The 16,655-nt window shown below is 35.7% G+C and overlaps 1 protein-coding gene across 2 annotated transcripts in view; it reads left to right on the top strand.

Moving 5' to 3' along the window:
- Window positions 1-9,031, top strand: part of LOC134840053 (uncharacterized) — a 465,338-nt gene extending 456,307 nt beyond the window's left edge. The window contains exons 2-4 of one of the 2 annotated variants that reach the window (XM_063855696.1): window positions 2,048-2,091; window positions 7,430-7,692; window positions 7,849-9,031. In XM_063855696.1, coding sequence (XP_063711766.1) covers window positions 2,082-2,091; window positions 7,430-7,692; window positions 7,849-8,550 — 975 coding nt within the window. In that variant the 5' untranslated portion in view covers window positions 2,048-2,081 and the 3' untranslated portion in view covers window positions 8,551-9,031. Of the gene's footprint in view, window positions 1-2,047; window positions 2,092-7,429 lie in introns of both variants that reach the window. The other variant, XM_063855695.1, reaches the window with a different exon arrangement.
- The last annotated feature ends 7,624 nt before the right edge of the window (window positions 9,032-16,655 follow it).

Raw genomic sequence — 16,655 nt, 5'->3', positions numbered from 1 at the left:
CATCTAGATTCATTTTGATAAGGATGAGAAGCTAGGAGTTGGGGGAAAGGGTTGATTCATCTTCGATGGAGATGATGATATTTATCTACTGAACAAAAACAATAGTAATATAATAAGTTTACATAAGGGCTACTGTTTTTAGGAGTGACCTCGTGGTCTGGGGATACTGAGACCCAGCCATGAGCTCACTATTTCTGCATGTAATCTAGTTAATTTGAGTGTTTTGACCGAAGCCGAAAGCAGTAACGTTTTTGTCGACCCGATGTTAGAAAGACCACCGAAAAGTACTGGCTTGGTAGAGACGGTGAAAAGCATGCAAAGCTCTGTTTAGACGTTAGCCAGTCGTCTTAAGACTTAGTTTTGTCTTCCGTCGATATGTATTCTCCGGGCGAATGTCACAGGAGGGGGCTCGAGGGTGAACTCGGATGAAATCTGGGTTCACCAAAAAGAAATTTTAACAAATGAGATATTGTTATTAATATGCTATATCTATTATATAAATCAAAATGCTGCATGACAATTTCCTGATTGAATAGGACAAAAGAATTTTTAAATTACCAGCTTAAAAAGCGAGAATTCATAGGTGCAGATGTGCGCATATTTTGATTGCTGTTTAGCGATAGTGTGAAAATTTTATATGGCTGTGAATTTTGGAAGGTAGATAAACTTAATTCTACTGCAAACTTCTGTAAATGATCACTGGCACTGTATCTTGAGTGACACTCGGGTTTCTGGGGATTCACTGACAGAGGCAGCACGCGATAAGGACATCGTTCTTGAGTCCGGGGAGTATGTGCCAGTCGGTCATATCTGGAAGTTTGACCTTGAGGGATACGAAAATACGTGATTTTGGAGTGAAGTTTTATTTTTCAAAATTTCGAATGGAGCCTGTCATGCTCAGTTTTCTCGCAACAACTGAAAACACAAAGTGAAAAATCAGAACGACCGAATTTACAATTGCGGGAAAATACTTAAGAAAACAGCAGGAAATTGCTATTCGCAATTTCCAGATATAAAATAAGACACGAGGAGAGCCGTCTTATCCTGAAATAGGAGGCGAGATAATCACGAGAGAAGAGAGCAATTATTCAAACTGAACCAGAGTGAACCTTCAACGGAAAGGTGGACAGCTGGAGTGTCCCAATGCTTCAGAATAAAACTTCAATTCTAGAGTCTAATTTTATTTCTGTTATTAAAACTGATTAGTATTGATATTATCAAGTTATCATTTAATTCTCGAGTTGCTCATTAATTTAATTACTCCTTATACTCGAGTGCGTCAACATGTGAGTTCCCAATTTAGTTTTCTCGAGTGTGTTTTATGATTGTTATGTTGAGATAAGGCGAGTTTTAGGTTGATCCATCTGAAATGGATCAAAGTTCCACTGTCCAATAAAAAGTAACTTAACGGATTGTTCCGACCCTGCTTTTAACGGCGTTCGTGTATTTTGGGTATCTCGAGACCTAAGTGTGGGGACGTTCTTATTTTCTAGAGTGGGGGGATATTTTGGTAGTAGCCTTTAAGCTGTAATGGGTTCTAGTCTCATGTCGCAAGTGAACCGAATTGGCTCCGACCGTTCTTGAGGTAGAAAAACACAAGAGATAGTGTCCCTGACTCTTGAGCCAATGGTTATAGGGCCTTTTTTTCTTAAGCCTCATATGTGACCGAAGTAGGCGACTGTTACATTAATAAAAACTACTTTTGAAGAAATTTTTTTGTTTATGTATTCAAGTGAACAAGAGCGCAGCTTTATATAACTATATGATAGACGCGTAACCTCATATCTGATAAGTCTTTTTGTCATTTTCAACTCCGGGTTATTCTGTGCAGGTGTTAAATTTCTCAATCTGGTTATCTTGATTCCCAATCATCTGATTCTCTTTACTTCTATCCACATTATAGTTCATTCTTCCATATCTAGAAAATTTCGAGGATTTTCACTGGATTATGTGGTGAAGGGACTCCTGACTGTAACCTCGGTTACTATGATACTTTCGACTTTCTGATTGTTGTAAGTGAATAAAATGCAGTAATTTCATTGGTTTCAGGTTCATGAAATAGCACTCCGAACAAGCCGACGATGTCTTCAGGTAAAAGTCGATTTATCTTGTTTTGCATTCTTCTGGTAATGTTGTCTTGAATGGCTTTGCTGAAACAGCGCTCCAAATAAGCTAACGAAATCTCCAAGTTAATCTCCAGCTATATTTTTTGCATTGTGCAGGCAATATTAATTAAAAACTCTTTGTTTGTCAGGTATTAGAAGAGCTTGAAACCTTTTCAACTCATACTGCCAGATTTGATTCGTAGGTGTTATTTCAATTTTCTACTTCAAAATAGCAATGATGAGAAAAAGTAAATAATTACAGGACTCAAGAAGCACCTGTACTCCATCACATGAATATCGAAAAAAGACTGTTTTCTTTTTCGTATATTTTTCACAAGTTCACAAGTTCAATTCTGGTCTATAGGCTTCGGCCTCTATCGACCAGCTCTTTCGTCGACGTCCATTTCGTCGACGTCCACATGATTAAGCTCTTCTCCTTTTTCGTGTGCCGCAGATTTTGTCCAGGTATTCGTTAATTCTGGCAATCAAATGTAACGGCCGCGTGAAGGGTGTTCGAGTCTAATGTATTATATTTTGAGAATGTGTCACACATGAACATATGAATGCCCTTAGGTATATTTGCAATTTTTGTGTTCAATTCAAGTTCATTTGCTGGAAGATAGGCAAAATGCACTATCCAATTATGAAAGCTGAACTGGTGTGAAAAAACATGATCGATTTCTAGTTTCAAAAGTGGAATTTTATTTTCAGATTTTCCAGTGGAATTAAAAAATTTTCCTTGTAATCCAGTTTTCTCCAATTTGTTATGAATTTTAAAAGTAGTTTTAGTTCTTTAAAAAACTAGTGAGTTTTCTTCTGCTTCTTTGCGTTCATTGACTTTTTTCCAACTGCTTGTTGGCTATGTTGTGTTATTTTAGTTTCAAGAAAAATTATTAGAATCACAATCAAAAACGCATTTGTTCAGCATTTTTTCGTCTGAATTTTTGTGATGGCAGATTTCTGTGGGTGCGAATCGATTCAATTTAATGACCCAAAATAAGGTGAATGACCACTAGTTTCAATAGTATTGCAATCGGGTACTAGACTTTTCCCGTAAACAACTTTGTTCACAGGACTCAATTCATCTCCTGGACTCTTTCTTTTTCTGGCTTGCTCCGTTTCTCCAAAATTTAAATGGAACTACTCTAATTTAAGTTGTAGTTTGGTAAAGCCAGGTTTAAGGTTGTAATTTTTTTTTTCAAGAAAATTTCTCAATTTTTTCGGGTTCGTGGATTTCGTCCTAGTTTTTGTCTGTTTATTTTCCGTTTTTTGCATTTCCGTTTTTTGTTTTACATTTTCCGAGTTTGAATTTGAATAGTTTTTTGCTATAACTGAAGTTTCAGTAATTTGTAAATTTACCAAGTCTGTTTTTGGATTTACTTTTCCGTTTCTTTTTACGCTTGCGATTAGCAAGCGTTATCAATTGGGAATATAGACTGTTTTTCGGGTTAATAACTTGTTAACAGAATCACTTATGATGCTGCTATGCAGCTTACATGCTGCTGCGCATGTCAAAAAATTTAATTTTAACTACCGATTGGGTACTAGTTATTATAGGGTAATTTCAAAGAGTACTTGAACCTTTCAAAAATTTTAAACAAAATCTGTTTTTTTTTTCGGCTCAAAGGTTGTCGGCATTGTTTCCGCTTGGTTAAACTTCAGTTTTGAAGTTGATTTCGAATGCCTTGCTTGGCATGTTTGCCTAGAGTTTCTCTTCGATAAACACAGCTACTATGAAAATGTTAGGGATTGGGTTTTTTGAGAAGCTTTGGAAAAAATTATCACTTTTCGCAAAAAAAACGTAGGTTTTTTTTTCTAAAAATCCTTTTACCGATATCAATAAAAGTGGTTTCTATAGAAGGACGGCCTACAATCATGTGTGCTTGCACACTCGCCTGGTCTCCTGTTGCTTGATCGCTATGTCTATAATAGCTTTCATCTATAGACTGGGGGAATATTTGACCGACATTTTTGATTTTTTGTTCTCAAAAACTAACCTACCTGTAAATTTCAATGAATAGAGTGGATGTGAAAGCTCACCTGCATAAGCAGCTACGCCCAAGCCTTTTAACAAAAAAATTTTGGCCCTCGGAATAGTGAAATTCACCGTTTTTTTTTTTTTTTTGCGTTTTCACGAAAACTGGCCTCCCGAACCTGATGTTCATCCTGCATAAGTGCCCTGCCAAACCTGGGTTTTTGGGTTCGATCGAAATAACAGGTTGAGCAAATTTCTTCTGCATAAGCGGCTACGCGCCATTTTTTAATTAAAAAGCTATGATTCTCGAAATATCCGCTAACTGATTTGTTGACCGATTTTTGGACTAGATACCTATCCTGAGAAATTTGATACCATAGGTTAATCAACTTAACAGGTTGTTGAAAGCTTACTTTTGTAATTTGCTACGACCAGTTTTTTGAATTAAAGTTATGGCACTCAAACAAGTGACAGTTTTGAAACTTTGACCTTTTTTTGGAAGTTTTGTGACTTTAAAGTAAAGTCTATTATCGTGCCAATACTCAGGTTAAGTGTTTAATTGAGAAACCGATTTTGGGCAACATTCTCCTGTTTATCGGCCACGACCTTGTTTTGGCTGAACAAAATTACAGATTTCGGAAAGTTGATTTTTCTTATAGTATTTTAGAAATCTGTGATGAAAAGTTCAATCGAAAGAAGCGGTTGCGCGAAATTTCGCTGCAGAAAAGGCAATTTACTGTTTTTTTGTAAGGAATATTATATCTTTGGAAACGTTCCGAAATCGCAAATTTTCACTCTTTTTTGATTTAGAAGAGAAACAACTAAGGTTTTGCGCAAAGTTCATTTTTTGAAATCACGCTTTTTGTACCGCATCATTATACCAAATTCAACAAATATCAAACACGTACATCCAGCTTTAGCTGGGCCCTAGGTGTCCTTCATCGAGTTATACGAAAATTTTGGTTCAGCTATTTTTTAACTTTTTTTTTCATTATTGATGCTTCTGTTGTATCGCAAGAGGTGCGAAGCTCCGCTTCGCCTCTGTGCTTAAATGTTTCAACAGTTTCAGTTTATCTTGTATCGGTTCAGTCAACTTACATGGCATAATTCCGAGGGCAAAAATTTTCGTATGCGATTGTGTTTGTTTGGATCGGATGAAATTTTTTATGACAACAGTTTTGTTTTCGACATCAAAATTTGATGTCGCTGGTTTATTAGTTTTCAATTCTTTTTTATGGCTGTTTATGTACTTTTTCTATGCATCTATGAAGTTTTTTTAGCTTTATCTTTTTCAAGTTATTTTTTCAAGTAATTTTTCCATTTCGTTTTTCAGATTTCTTTTGAATCGCAAGTGTTGCGAATCGCAGCTTCAACTCTGTGTGAAAAATTTTCACTTCTTTTTTTGCTAATTTTCGATTTTTTGCTTATGTTTCTGATTTGCAACTTAGCTTCTGAGACCATCACTGGAGTTTATTTTCTAGACGAGCAACTTCGCCTCTGTGTCAATGAATGGAGATTATTTAAGTTGAAGATAAATTTAATTTATCGCATATCCAGAAAGAGTCTTTAAATGTTATTTTTGCTCAAAATTGTTATTTTTTGAGGTTCGTCTTTTGCGGTTTAATTTGAAAACGCATGTTACGCATATTACGCTTTATTATAGAAAAGTACAAATGGCGCAATACTTGTGAATAACTGTTAGTTTCAAAAATGAATTTCTTTTTTAATGAAGTACCAGCAAAACAGAAAAAGTACCTAATGAGATTCAGTTTTCTCTTATTGGGTGGGTTGTATAATAAAGCCTTCTTTTCGTCGTTTTTATAAATCCTTAGATTTTCTTGAGTATCTTTTTCTGACGTATTACTTCGCATGTGTCGATGAATGGATATTATTTTTGAAACCCTATGTCCGAAGTGATTTATCCTGGAAAGTCAATAAGTTCACTCAAAAATTGATTTTTTGATTTTGTCATAATTATTTCGAGTGAATTTTAAAAAGTGTCAAAAATAGCCTTTATTCATATAAATCTCAAGTGGAAGATAAAATTATATTTTGTCTCATTTCTATCTTATTGGATTGGTTTTATGACAGAAATGTCAACCATAAACGATTCTTGAATTAAAACAGCTTCAACGTGATATTTTTCTGAATTGAAATTGTTCAAGAAAAATTGATCATTTTTTTTCGATTTTCTTGAGTTTAACTGACACTTTTTCAACTGTCTTTTAGCTATAGTTAAACAATAACTACGCGTGCGGGACATCGACAATGAATTCGTATTTTGTTTAAATCAGTTCTCATTTTCACTTGTTTTGGCTTGAAAGGTTTCCGTTTGGATTATCGCCGATTTGAAGACCCCGATTTTTCTAATTAATTCATAGCTTAGTTTTTTGTAATCAGGTTTATCTGCGACTCGCTTAGCTTGCCATGCTATGTTTCTGTTTTATCGCAAGTGGGAGGAAGCTCTGCTTGATATTACAAATGTCTGGGGTTCAAATCTCAGCATGGTCCTAATTAGATCTTACAATTTTTCGGCTTAATGGTTTTTGTTTCAACTGTTTTTGGCTTTTTTTTCGTTTTTTTATCGATCAAATGTAATTCCTCCTGAATATTTATCTAGCTTTCTTAGGATTATTGATATTTTAACTTTGCCGATGATTATCGGCTTCTTGATTAGCATTATTTTAACTTTGCCGATGATTATCGGCTTCTTGATTTTCGACTTAACCTCAGTCGGTTTACTTTCCGAATTGCAATTTTTTGTGCTTCTGCTTGTGCAATGATGTGTTGCTGAAGCAACGCTCTTTTGTGCGTGTACTTGTGAAATGATGCGTCATAAAGCAAAGCTCATGATTCACCGCATCGCCTCTCTTCATATTATCATTTTCTAACCAGCTCATTTGATGAGAATTAGAGTAACTTCGGATTCGGCGAGGTTCCCTCCCAAATCTTTTATCCCGAAGAAGCGCTGTAGAAAATCGCAGGTATCCTAGAAAAGCTCTCTAAATTGAATTGCAAATCGAATAACATTTGAAAAAATGTTTAAAATGATCGGTAGTTTTTGGCTTTTTTGACTATTTAAAACTTTTGTGTTTGGGAGAATATTTATTTCTCGAATCGATGAGCGCCAAAAAAATTGTCCTCCATGTTTTGTGGATTATTTTTTTCTAAACATCGTTACTTTTAGCCTAGCTATGTCTGATCAAAATTTAAGTCAGGTTGTGAAGACTGCTTTTCCGCAAAAAAGTACTTATAGAAAAACTAATATTAAGATTCTACGAAGAAGGTATTTCTCCAATCGAATCGAATTTTAAGATAGTTTCATAATAATATAAGTTTTTATTTTTAGAGTCGCCGGCAAGGAAGTGCGGTAAATTTGACCATGAAGCAATCATGGAGGAGGATTCGGGAACTAACAACCTACTACAGACACTGATGATGGAGAGTTCAAGTTTCACTAAAACGAGGGGGTTCCACAGTCATAACTATCAGGATTCCGACATCTTTAGTGTCAGGGATCGCGCAGATGAGGGCAAGTTGCCGAAAACTTTGGACCTAACACAAAAGAGGTCCAATGTACCGATGTCACGAAAACTGAGTGCGAAGAAAAAGGTGAATCAAATTTTTGGTCTATTATCGAAGGAACTTCACCGTATTCGAAGATCTCGGTCCAGTGCAATTCCTGAAAGCATAGTGTCCAATATCATTGAATCGTTAGGCGCTCACGAGAGCAAGGCACCTGGAAATGATGTGTATATTGTTTCGAAGGTTGACCGAGAGACTTTGGACCTTGATGCTTTGAGAAAGACAGGAGTAACACCCCAGCAACTATTCGACGATAGTGGCAAAGTAGTGGACATCGGAAGTACGGGGTATCTGAAACCGTACAACTTAATGACCAAAACGCCGCCCAAAACCCAGTTGAATACACATTCCCCAAGCAAGTCCTTGGCAACTAACGGGTTTTTGAAAGAGAACGGCTTCTCACTCGGGAATCACCAAAAAGACAACTCATTCATATCGACAATAGGTAGCGCTGAACCGGTAAAATTTGGAAATGTAACTCGTCTATCGCGTAAAACGGAGGTTATAGTAAATAACCATCGCAATTTGAATCATTATGTGCCTTTAGCGAAGAATGGGGTTCCGAAATTCTACAAATTTTTCCCGGACAGGCCGCCTGAACTGGACGCGGCAGAAAAGTCACTGTACACTGCTGTGAGCAAAGCCCAGCCGCCCTTTCTTATTCTGAAGAACCCTGCTGCATCGGTGGCAGGCGGCAAGTTACTGCCAGTAGATCCAATTAATTCCACAACAACGACAAGTAATGTGTCGAAGTTTCTACCCTCCTCCACTTCTCCCGAGCAGGCGGCGATTGTGGGAATGGGACTGATGACCTCTCAGAAGCTGTGCGACTTCAAATCCTCCTCGGCTCTCGTGGCCGACAAACTCATATCCAACTGTAGTTGACTGCTATAGTCGTCCTACTCATTCAGTTAGCTAGAGTATATAGTACTACAGTTAACATACCACAGAAAAAACTCATCTCTATTCCTATTCCCTGTATGCACATATGCTGATTAGACAGAGTTAGTGGGCGCCAACACTGAACATACATAATCGGAGCTATCTCGATTCGTGTAGAGTGTTAGTCGCCCATGTAATATCTTGGCTTTACTGTTTAATTTGTTATTTTAAATTGCGCTCTTCGGCCAGGAGAAGTAAAAAAATTCTATCTCAGGTATTAGGTGCGCTTCGCTGGGTACTTTGCGAAGGTTCTAATATTGTACATAGTGTTCTCGACGTATTTAGATTTTGTTTCTTTTATATCTTCATCTATCCATCACTGTTTTATCACTTTGTTTATATATGTGAGAGAATTAAGAAATTGACGTAGTGGCCAACATTCTTGTTTTTTATTTACTCCAATTCTGAACCAAATTAAATGAAATGAAAAGTGAAATTTCCTCGTATTTCTAGTTCAAATAAGCGGAAAATAGAGACTGAAAACAGTTCAGTGGCAGGAAATCAATGTATACGTTAATATTTAAATCATACTTTGACCGCTGAAACGCATTTTTTTAGTTCAAATTTTGCGCAGCCGTGATACCAGGAATAACTCTTTCTCCTATTCCTTTTTCAGCAGACGACGGTATGTATGATGGTTTTTATTCGAGCATAATGCTGATTATTTAACAACCGCCGCCGCCATCTCCGTCACGAATTTCAAATAAATGATTATGCATTTTTTATCCTGAGAAAGGTTACCAAGCATTTCCACGTGATCCAATTCAGCAGAAACCATGTTGAACTATATCACAGCTAAGATTCAACCTATTTTTACTTTTAAAGCCAAAGTTTATTTCCACGTTTCAATAAATAAAAGAAGTTCACTTTTTCTGGAATAGCGTGACCTTAGTGAATTCGAAACAAGAAAACACTCTTTTCTTGTAAACGCCGTTTATCACAATTTATGAACTAGTTCTGTTCAGTTCATTACTAAGTCGCCGAGCAAACATGGAAATTCTTGAAACATAAATAACTAGTCGATCGCTTTACCTATCTTAAGTATAAGCTAAAACGTTAGTAATTTACTAACTTTGGTTGTTTTACGGACGATTAAATAAACTTCTAAACCCTGAAATTTCCCCGATATATGAATAAATGAAACTTAAGTTTCCTTATTTGCGATTTGGTAGTATTCAAATGTATAAATGCATAAAAAATCGGATTGCACTGATTGGTTTGGTTATTACAAATGCGATCACTTATTCTCTAGTCGATTTCTTACAAGGCCAAATTTTAAGCAGATGTGAAGGTTATGTGAGGTTAAGGTTATGTGAAAAAAAAAGAATCTCATTTTTTCGAGATATTTTCTGTAATTTTTCTGGTCTGGGTAAAACTCTGCTGCTTATGTGAGAAAAAAAATTGAATAGTTTTCCAAATAATTTTTATTTTTGTTTAAATAGGCGTTATTATAAATCGACTTATAGTTGTGAACAGTTTTTTATTGTGATGGTGCTGAAGTTTGATTGGCAAATTGCAGTCAATCAGATTGAAGTGAAATAAATTCAGTTCAAGATGTTTACGCCTGCGATTAGCAACTGTTATTAAACCGGAATGTAGACGTTTTTCTGGTTAACAACTGGTTGAACAGAATCACTTGTATCTTGAATCATAACGAATTCAAACTTCTATGCGTGTCCGGCATTTAGCCTGGAAGTGAAAAAATGCCTGGTACGGCAAAGGTCGTGGGTTTGAATCTGACCAGGAACTGTTTACGCTTTCGTTACGAACTTCATGGTTTTTCTTGAAAACTTCCCTATCAAATTCGAGATGAAACGTTCAATCGAAAGAAGCGGTTGCGCAAATTTTTCCTGCAGAAGCGGCTTCTCCTTATCTATCTATCTATTATTTAATTGGCGTTTCACGTGACACATGTATAAGAAGTCCCTATGTTGACATATTTAAAAAGTCCCTATTTTTGCATGTTTGAGTTTTTTCAACGTATTATTTTTTGCATATTTAACGAAAATGTTTTTGCACGTTTAAGCTATACCGTAGGTTAAAATGCTTAAGAAGTTTCATTTTGCTCATGTTTAAATCTGTTGGTATGTTAAAAAATTTTTAAAAATTTTATATACACACACATTCTATACATTTCTTTATAGTGGGGTGCTCCTAGGGTGCATTTAGGGGTTGAAAATCTGGCGTTCAAGTATGACTGCTCAAATCCTTATATTGTTCGAGATATGGCGCTTTTATGATTTTTTAATTTTTTTTTCGAAAACTAGAAATAAAAAACCAACCGAACTTGAATTTCTCAACCCTATATTGGGGTGATATCAGGGTATACTCAGGGTTTGCGAATCTGGCGTCCAAGTATGACTGCTCAAGTCTTTTTGGTTTTCGAGAAATTGCGTTTTTTATGATTTTTTCTTTTTTTGGTCTATTATCGAAGGAACTTCACCGTATTCGAAGATCTCGGTCCAGAGCAATTCCTGAAAGCATAGTGTCCAATATCATTGAATCGTTAGGCGCTCACGAGAGCAAGGCACCTGGAAATGATGTGTATATTGTTTCGAAGGTTGACCGAGAGACTTTGGACCTTGATGCTTTGAGAAAGACAGGAGTAACACCCCAGCAACTATTCGACGATAGTGGCAAAGTAGTGGACATCGGAAGTACGGGGTATCTGAAACCGTACAACTTAATGACCAAAACGCCGCCCAAAACCCAGTTGAATACACATTCCCCAAGCAAGTCCTTGGCAACTAACGGGTTTTTGAAAGAGAACGGCTTCTCACTCGGGAATCACCAAAAAGACAACTCATTCATATCGACAATAGGTAGCGCTGAACCGGTAAAATTTGGAAATGTAACTCGTCTATCGCGTAAAACGGAGGTTATAGTAAATAACCATCGCAATTTGAATCATTATGTGCCTTTAGCGAAGAATGGGGTTCCGAAATTCTACAAATTTTTCCCGGACAGGCCGCCTGAACTGGACGCGGCAGAAAAGTCACTGTACACTGCTGTGAGAAAAGCCCAGCCGCCCTTTCTTATTCTGAAGAACCCTGCTGCATCGGTGGCAGGCGGCAAGTTACTGCCAGTAGATCCAATTAATTCCACAACAACGACAAGTAATGTGTCTAAGTTTCTACCCTCCTCCACTTCTCCCGAGCAGGCGGCGATTGTGGGAATGGGACTGATGACCTCTCAGAAGCTGTGCGACTTCAAATCCTCCTCGGCTCTCGTGGCCGACAAACTCATATCCAACTGTAGTTGACTGCTATAGTCGTCCTACTCATTCAGTTAGCTAGAGTATATAGTACTACAGTTAACATACCACAGAAAAAACTCATCTCTATTCCTATTCCCTGTATGCACATATGCTGATTAGACAGAGTTAGTGGGCGCCAACACTGAACATACATAATCGGAGCTATCTTGATTCGTGTAGAGTGTTAGTCGCCCATGTAATATCTTGGCTTTACTGTTTAATTTGTTATTTTAAATTGCGCTCTTCGGCCAGGAGAAGTAAAAAAAATTCTATCTCAGGTATTAGGTGCGCTTCGCTGGGTACTTTGCGAGGGTTCTAATATTGTACATAGTGTTCTCGACGGATTTAGATATTGTTTCTTCTATATCTTCATCTATCCATCACTGTTTTATCACTTTGTTTATATATGTGAGAGAATTAAGAAATTGACGTAGTGGCCAACATTCTTTTTTTTTATTTACTCCAATTCTGAACCAAATTAAATGAAATGAAAAGTGAAATTTCCTCGTATTTCTAGTTCAAATAAGCGGAAAATAGAGACTGAAAACAGTTCAGTGGCAGGAAATCAATGTATACGTTAATATTTAAATCATACTTTGACCGCTGAAACGCATCTTTTTAGTTCAAATTTTGCGCAGCCGTGATACCAGGAATAACTCTTTCTCCTATTCCTTTTTCAGCAGACGACGGTATGTATGATGGTTTTTATTCGAGCATAATGCTGATTATTTAACAACCGCCGCCGCCATCTCCGTCACGAATTTCAAATAAATGATTATGCATCTTTTATCCTGAGAAAGGTTACCAAGCATTTCCACGTGATCCAATTCAGCAGAAACCATGTTGAACTATATCACAACTAAGATTCAACCTATTTTTACTTTTAAAGCCAAAGTTTATTTCCACGTATAAATAAAAGAAGTTCACTTTTTCTGGAATAGCGTGACCTTAGTGAATTCGAAACAAGAAAACACTCTTTTCTTGTAAACGCCGTTTATCACAATTTATGAACTAGTTCTGTTCAGTTCATTACTAAGAGGTCGAGCAAACATGGAAATTCTTGAAACATAAATAACTAGTCGATCGCTTTACCTATCTTAAGTATAAGCTAAAACGTTAGTAATTTACTAACTTTGGTTGTTTTACGGACGATTAAATAAACTTCTAAACCCTGAAATTTCCCCGATATATGAATAAATGAAACTTAAGTTTCCTTATTTGCGATTTAGTAGTATTCAAATGTATAAATGCATAAAAAAATCGGATTGCACTGATTGGTTTGGTTATTACAAATGCGATCACTTATTCTCTAGACGATTTCTTACAAGGCCAAATTTTAAGCAGATGTGAAGGTTATGTGAGGTTAAGGTTATGTAAAAAAAAAGAATCTCATTTTTTCGAGATATTTTCTGTATTTTTTCTGGTCTGGGTAAAACTCTGCTGCTTATGTGAGAAAAAAAAATTGAATAGTTTTCCAAATAATTTTTATTTTTGTTTAAATAGGCGTTATTATAAATCGACTTATAGTTGTGAACAGTTTTTTATTGTGATGGTGCTGAAGTTTGATTGGCAAATTGCAGTCAATCAGATTGAAGTGAAATAAATTCAGTTCAAGATGTTTACGCCTGCGATTAGCAACCGTTATTAAACCGGAATGTAGACGTTTTTCTGGTTAACAACTGGTTGAACAGAATCACTTGTATCTTGAATCATAACGAATTCAAACTTCTATGCGTGTCCGGCATTTAGCCTGGAAGTGAAAAAATGCCTGGTACGGCAAAGGTCGTGGGTTTGAATCTGACCAGGAACTGTTTACGCTTGCGTTACGAACTTCATGGTTTTTCTTGAAAACTTCCCTATCAAATTCGAGATGAAACGTTCAATCGAAAGAAGCGGTTGCGGGAATTTTTCCTGCAGAAGCGGCTTCTCCTTATCTATCTATCTATTATTTAATTGGCGTTTCACGTGACACATGTATAAGAAGTCCCTATGTTGACATATTTAAAAAGTCCCTATTTTTGCATGTTTGAGTTTTTTCAACGTATTATTTTTTGCATATTTAACGAAAATGTTTTTGCACGTTTAAGCTATACCGTAGGTTAAAATGCTTAAGAAGTTTCATTTTGCTCATGTTTAAATCTGTTGGTATGTTAAAAATTTTTTAAAAATTTTATATACACACACATTCTATACATTTCTTTATAGTGGGGTGCTCCTAGGGTGCATTTAGGGGTTGAAAATCTGGCGTTCAAGTATGACTGCTCAAATCCTTATATTGTTCGAGATATGGCGCTTTTATGATTTTTTAATTTTTTTTTCGAAAACTAGAAAGAAAAAACCAACCGAACTTGAATTTCTCAACCCTATATTGGGGTGATATCAGGGTATACTCAGGGTTTGCGAATCTGGCGTCCAAGTATGACTGCTCAAGCCTTTTTGGTTTTCGAGAAATTGCGTTTTTTATGATTTTTTCTTTTTTCAAAAAAATTTAATTAAAGAAAAAATTAACCAAAGTTCAATTTCTCAACCCTGTAGTGGGGGGTTGTCAGTGTACATTCAGAAGTTGCAAATCTGGAAATGACTGCTCAAATCCTTTTGTTTTCGAGAAATTGCGTTTTTCATGATTTTTTCTTTTTTCAAAAAAAATTAATTAAAGAAAAAATTAACCAAACTTCAATTTCTCAACGCTGTAGCGGGGGGTTGTCAGTGTAGAATCAGTGTTTGCAAATCTGAAGTCCCGGTATGACTGCTCAAGTCCTTTTGGTTTTCGAGAAATTGAGTTTTCTATTATTTTCATTTCTTTGATCAAAAAACAGATATAAAAAAATAGCCGAACTTCAATTTCTCAACTCTATCGTGGGGTGCTGTCAGTGTACATTCAGGGGTTGCAAATCTAGAGTCTAAGCATGACTGCTCATATCCTTTTGTTTTTCGAGATATGGCGTTTTTATGATTTTTTCATGTTTTTTTTTTTTAAATTAGATACAAAAAAACTAACCGAACTTGAATTTCTCAACCCTATAGTGGGTTTCTGTCAAGATATATTCAGGAGTTGCAAATCTGGCGTCCAAGTGTTGCTGCTCAATTTCTTCTGGTTTTCGAGAAATTGAGTTTTTTGTGATTTTTTCATTTTGTTTTTCAAAAATCTTAGATATAAAAAAAAATAACCTAACATCATTTTCTCAACCCTATCGTGGGGTGCTGTCAGGGTACACTTAGGGGTTGTAAATCTAGAATTTAATTATGACTGCTCAAATCCTTTTGGTTGTCGAAAAATGGTGTTTTTTATGATATTTTTTTGTTATTTTTTCAAAAATCTTAGATATAAAAAAATCAAACCCTATCGTGGGGTGCTGTCAGGGTACACTCAGGGGTTGCAAATCTAGAATTTAATTATGACTGCTCAAATCCTTTTGGTTTTCGAGATATGGCTTTTTATGATTTTTTCATGTTTTTTTTTCATCAAAAAAATTAGCTACAAAAAAACTAACCGAACTTGAATTTCTCAACCCTATAGTGGGGTTCTGTCAGGGTATATTCAAGAGTTGCAAATCTGGCGTCCAATTGTTACTGCTCAAATTCTTTTGTTTTTCGAGAAATAGTTTTTTGTGATTTTTTCATTTTGTTTTTCAAAAATTTTAGATATAAAAAAAATTAACCGAATATCAATTTCCTAACCCTATTGTAGGGTGCTGTCAGGGTAAATTCAGGGGTTGTAAATCTAGATTCTAAGTATGACTGCTCAAATCCTTTTGGTCTTCGAGAAATGGTGTTTTTATCATTTTTTATTAGTATTTTTCAGAAATCTTAGACATAAAAAAATAACCCAACTTCAGTTTCTCAACCTTATAGTGGGGTGCTGTCTTGCAAATCTGGAGTCCCGGTATGACTGCTCAAATCCTTTTGGTGTTCGAGAAATTGCGTTTTCTATTATTTTTTTCATTTCTTTTATCAAAAAACAGATATAAAAAAATAACCGAACTTCAATTTCTCAACTCTATCGTGGGGTGCTGTCAGGTAAATTCAGGGGTTGCAAATCTATAGTCTAAGTATGACTGCTCAAATCCTTTTGGTTTTCGAGAAATGGTGTTTTTATGATATTTTTTTGTTATTTTTTCAAAAATCTTAGATATAAAAAAATCGAACCAAACTTGAATTTCTCTACATTATATTGGGTTGCTGTCTTGCAAATCTGGAGTCCCGGTATGGCTGCTCAAATCCTTTTGGTGTTCGAGAAATTGCGTTTTCTATTATTTTTTTTCATTTCTTTGATCAAAAAACAGATATAAAAAAATAACCGAACTTCAATTTCTCAACTCTATCGTGGGGTGCTGTCAGGTAAATTCAGGGGTTGCAAATCTATAGTCTAAGTATGACTGCTCAAATCCTTTTGGTTTTCGAGAAATGGTGTTTTTATGATATTTTTTTGTTATTTTTTCAAAAATCTTAGATATAAAAAAATCGAACCAAACTTGAATTTCTCTACATTATATTGGGTTGCTGTCAAAGTACATTCAGGGGTTGAAAATCTGGCTTCCAAGTATGACTGCTTAAATCCTTTTGGTTTTCGAGATATGGCGTTCTGGCGTTCAAGTATGACTTCTCAAATCCTTTTTTTGCTCGAGATGGCGTTTTTCATGTTTTTTTTTTTTCAAAAAAACTTAGATATAAAAAATCCAGACGAACTTGAATTTCTCAAACTTATAGTGAGTTGCTGTCAGGGTACATTCAGGGGTTGCAAATCTAGACTTAAGAAAACTGAGATATAAAAAATAACCGAACTTCAGTTTCT

This window comes from Symsagittifera roscoffensis, chromosome 2 (genome assembly GCF_963678635.1).
Source record: "Symsagittifera roscoffensis chromosome 2, txSymRosc1.1, whole genome shotgun sequence".
Lineage (NCBI taxonomy): Eukaryota > Metazoa > Xenacoelomorpha > Acoela > Convolutidae > Symsagittifera > Symsagittifera roscoffensis.
This window is presented reverse-complemented; position numbering and strand designations above follow the sequence as displayed.